This window comes from Sipha flava, unplaced genomic scaffold, assembly GCF_003268045.1.
Source record: "Sipha flava isolate LNK unplaced genomic scaffold, YSA_version1 370_pilon_pilon, whole genome shotgun sequence".
Taxonomy (NCBI): Eukaryota; Metazoa; Arthropoda; class Insecta; order Hemiptera; family Aphididae; genus Sipha; species Sipha flava.
Genome location: NW_020273078.1, coordinates 3,406 through 7,820, shown reverse-complemented (window position 1 = coordinate 7,820; position 4,415 = coordinate 3,406). Strand labels below are relative to the sequence as shown.

General features: G+C 29.4%; 1 protein-coding gene across 1 annotated transcript; it reads right to left on the bottom strand.

Moving 5' to 3' along the window:
* Nucleotides 1–3,881, bottom strand: LOC112688070 (the record flags this gene model as incomplete). The annotated part of the gene is given in 3 exon segments (XM_025561085.1): nt 1–751; nt 836–939; nt 3,856–3,881. Coding segments are annotated over 3 exon segments (881 nt in total), but the record flags the coding sequence as incomplete, so codon positions are not given.
* Between the last annotated feature and the right edge of the window lie 534 nt (nt 3,882–4,415).

Sequence of the window (4,415 nt, the reverse complement as noted above, 5' to 3'; positions counted from 1 at the left end):
GTAACCTCCGGCAACAGTCGTCTGTACAACTCTAAAGCACCAGCGATGGTCCAAGTAGTGGTAATCTTGCGATAGGACGGTTGGCAGTAGTACTGGTTCGAAAACCGTCCGATGACCGGTTCTGTGACGACGACGGTCTTTTCGACCTTTTCCGTCTTAACGTCTACTTGGACCGCGTTTTTGTCCGGAATGGCTTTTGCGAAAAACACAGTGTTTTTCAACTTTGGCCTTTCCACTGGTACGACCGCTACCGGCCCCGTTGTCCGCGCAATTAATCGCTTTAGACCTTTGCCAGCGGTGATCAACCACTTGTTCGTGTGGCTTAACATCGACGGCGCGTCCAGTGTGATGGCCCGCGCAGCGCCAATGTTTTCCGCTTCGGGAGCTACGGTCGGGTAAACGGTCAACGACTGCACGTCCGTTATAATGGCCCACGTATCACCGGCGTTTTTCGTTTCGGGCAATTTGACAGGTTGAGTGATCGTCGGCGCACAATCCAACGAGGCCTTCATCAGTGGTTGGCCGCTCAGTTCCAGGGCAACACCGGCTGTCCGGCCCCGGCCCATTTTGTGGTGGATCCGTCGGAAGGGGTGCTTCAAAAATTTCCCAACGGCCCGGGCAATCCCGACGATTGAGTTATTTTCCTCTGCGTTCACGATAGCTGTGGTTTCAACCGTGCACGGTTCTACCACACGCTCGTTCACTTCGCTTTTAATTGGCTGACACCGACGGTGCCAAACTTTCATGCATTCTGCAAAAGAAACAAAAATAATAATCGTCAGTTTAATTGGTTTAAAAACTTTGAGCACGTGCGATAACAACTGTGTATACATACTGATGCAGCCCACAGCCTTTGACCATGGCCACTTCAACTGTTTGCATTTACAGCATTTGTGGGTCAACTTCAATATTTTTACCAAAACGTGTTCGCATGTATTTCTAAAAATGAAAACACGGAAAGGGTGTTCAGTTAGATTAGATAACTACTTCACATCGTTATGAATACAGTACACAATTAACACAACTGAGACGCATCCTTGTGAACGTAGTAGTTATATTCATTTTAAATTATTTTTAATTACAATTTTTTTTTTTTTTTTTTTTTTTTTCAGGATGGCAAAATAAATTTTGTATAAAACTATAATTGCTATTATTAGAAGTACGACTATTTTTAAGTTTTCTATGAGTGATACAACTTATACTTAAACTGCATTTTTTTTTGCAATTTCGTCACTTTTACAATGTTATAAAAATATAATTATTAATGAATCGTAAAACAAACCTCAGGATCTTAAAGAGAAATCCTCAATTAGTAAATTAAAATGTTTTCCTTCGTATTTTTAGTACTAAAAAATACGTCTATCCATTTATGACTCAGTGTATATACGACGTCCCAAAAATAAGTGTACACACGAAGGGTAAGTTGTGTAATTTTATGTGTAGTTTATGTTTTTAGTTATATTTACGTGGTTAATATAAAATTTTATTCGCTAGTTCGAATTATGCTCTTTCCCCGTGTAATATGGCCAACGGGTAAATGCGACAGTTATTTATGTATAAAATGCTACTTAAAAGCATTTGATCTATTTAATTATTACTATATTTTTTCATATTCTATTATTATTTATTTCTAAATACAAAATGGTGTTAAGTATCCATTTTAAACAAATATATAAAAAAAAAATTGAGAAGATCTCAACTTATATTTGGAATTACGTTTATTCAGTACAAACTAAAAAAGTAATTTAATGTCTGATAAAAATATTTAAAAATTATTAAGTAGGTACTCACTTAAAAGCATTTGATTTACATAATTATTATTATATGTTTTTCATATTTTATTATTATTTAATTTCTAAGTATAAAATTTGTTAACTTTTAGTTCTTTACATAGGTGTATAAAAAAAAAAAAAAATAAATAAAAAAAAATATAAGATATTATTAATATTTGAAAATATTTGTATTGTTGTTTTATCAAAACAATTTAAATCTTAAAATTTTTTTAAGCATTTTTAAACAGTCCGTTTTGCACTTACTCCTTTATTTTTTTTTTTAATTTTCAATCGGAAAAAAATTTTTTAAATATTTAAAATATAACAGTTCTATTTGAGCATTCGTAGCGAGAGGTGTATCATTGCATGATTTTTGCGTTATCGTATTCCGTATAGTTTATATCGTTTTTCGTATGTACACCGTTCTTTGATTAAATAATTTCAATATCATAATATGCCATGCGGTAAGTGTAATATCAATATTTCTCCATCTAAATCGGCTATCTGCTTAAACTGTAGTTCAAATTTCCATCCAAAATATAAAAAAAAAAAAAACCTTTACAAACTATAAGGCTGTTAAAGACAGCTGGATTTGCGAACTTTGTACTGAAAAATTATTTTCGATTTCATAAAAAAATTTATTTTTTATGGATTTAAATCAAGCAAAAATAAAGGTACTAGAGTAAATATTATAAGAGGTTCTTCAACTTGTATTGATCATATTTTTTTAAATAATGTTAATGATTTTGACAATATAATTGGGTACGGATATCAAAATAATATAACTGACCGTTATAGTAAAATTCTGTTTTTAAATAAAATCGGTTCAGTTATACAAAATAATAATATTTCTAATTAAGTTCTAATAAATAAGTTTTTTCTAAGTAATGAAAATTGGATTAACATGTTAAACTCGACAAATGTAGACACTGCAGTTTGACTTTTCTTTTCTAAGATACATAATTTTATAAAAATGTGTAAATTAACAATATGTATATGTTTATTTAAATCTTAAATTAAAATCATGAAATGGATTACATCTGGTATAGTAATCTCAAGAAGACGTAGAGACAAACTATTTCATAAATTAAAATAACAATCTTTCAATTCTGAACTTAAAATCAAATATAGAAAATACAGAAACCTATTGATTAAATTTATTAAATGTGCCAGTTTCAACCATAATTATTCTACTCGTCAAAATAGATACAATGTTTTTAGATTAAATACATATAATACGGAATTTGGGAAAAAATATACGTTTAATATAGTTATACATTAATGCATGAAGTTCAATATACCCATTAAACAATTATTATTTTATAATGATTATGAACGTTATAAAAAGTATATGAAGAATAAGATGAAAACTTGTTTTTTATAAACCATCCATACGTTTGTACTGTACTTTAATATTGTGCCTGTCTTACAATTTATTGTTGAATTATTACTTATTAATTCGTATAAACTTAAATTGAATAGTTTGATAAGAATTAAATGTAGTGGTCGGAAAATTGTAAATACTCCTTAAAAAAAGAACTGTCGTTTCCTCCACAAGCCTTGGCTTTTGAAGACAATCATTTAAATAATTTTTATTTGTATAGTGTATGTACCATTTTTTTCTTAAATGCAATAAAGTTAATATTATTATAACACTTCCATCTCAGTACATTGCAATAATCATCATATTATTTCAGGAGAAATTAACAGTTTAAGTCGAACTATTCATAATTGCGTCGCAGTTACCCCACTTCACATTATAATATAAAATAATATATCATTTTATGGAAATTTAAAATGTATCAATAAAGAACAATGAATTAATAGACTAAATAAAAATAAGTTAAATTTATGGAAACATTTTTGAAAAATATTTATTTAAAATTTGAATGTGCTGAAAAAAATTAATATTCAGTTAATTAATACAGTGCAATACATAATTTGAGTTTGGTTCAAATCTGAACATTCAACATCGACTACTGTATTATCTAGGCATAAAGTTATGAAATTTGTGCTGTATTTATGTTTTTAATAAATGCAATTTCCGAACAATGATATAATAATATTCTAAATTAGTACTTACAATTCGACTTCAAAAAATCCATCCATTGTAGAAATGTTTGTGATATTTTTCATAAAAAAATTTCCGTACGTTTTATGATGAATGCTAAAACAGGAGTGAATTATTGAAATAATAATAAACAACACAATAAATCCGTTGCTGTGGACAATTTCGCGAATATTGACTGTCAATAATATTTAAATTTCAACCAAACTCTAAAATATTATTCAGATTTTATTTATTCAGAAGGATTAAACCGTTTTTATATTTTTTCAACCCTTTTTTAGACATTTATTTTATTTAATTAACGTTACCTCAATGTTACACATATTGCAACAAATGCAATTGTTATTATCACAAATAAATGTTTTCCATCAATACTTTCTATAAAATAAAAATATATAATGGCAAATGATAATATCAAAAAAAAAAATAATTAAATAAATAATTTTAAAAGTTCACTAATTCACAAGTGAGCAATTTTCCGACCACAAAATGTTGGCACCCCTAAAAAACTGGCGCCCGGGGAATTGTAACTAGTGCTCCACCCTTAATGCGGCTCTGTGTATATACATAATGAA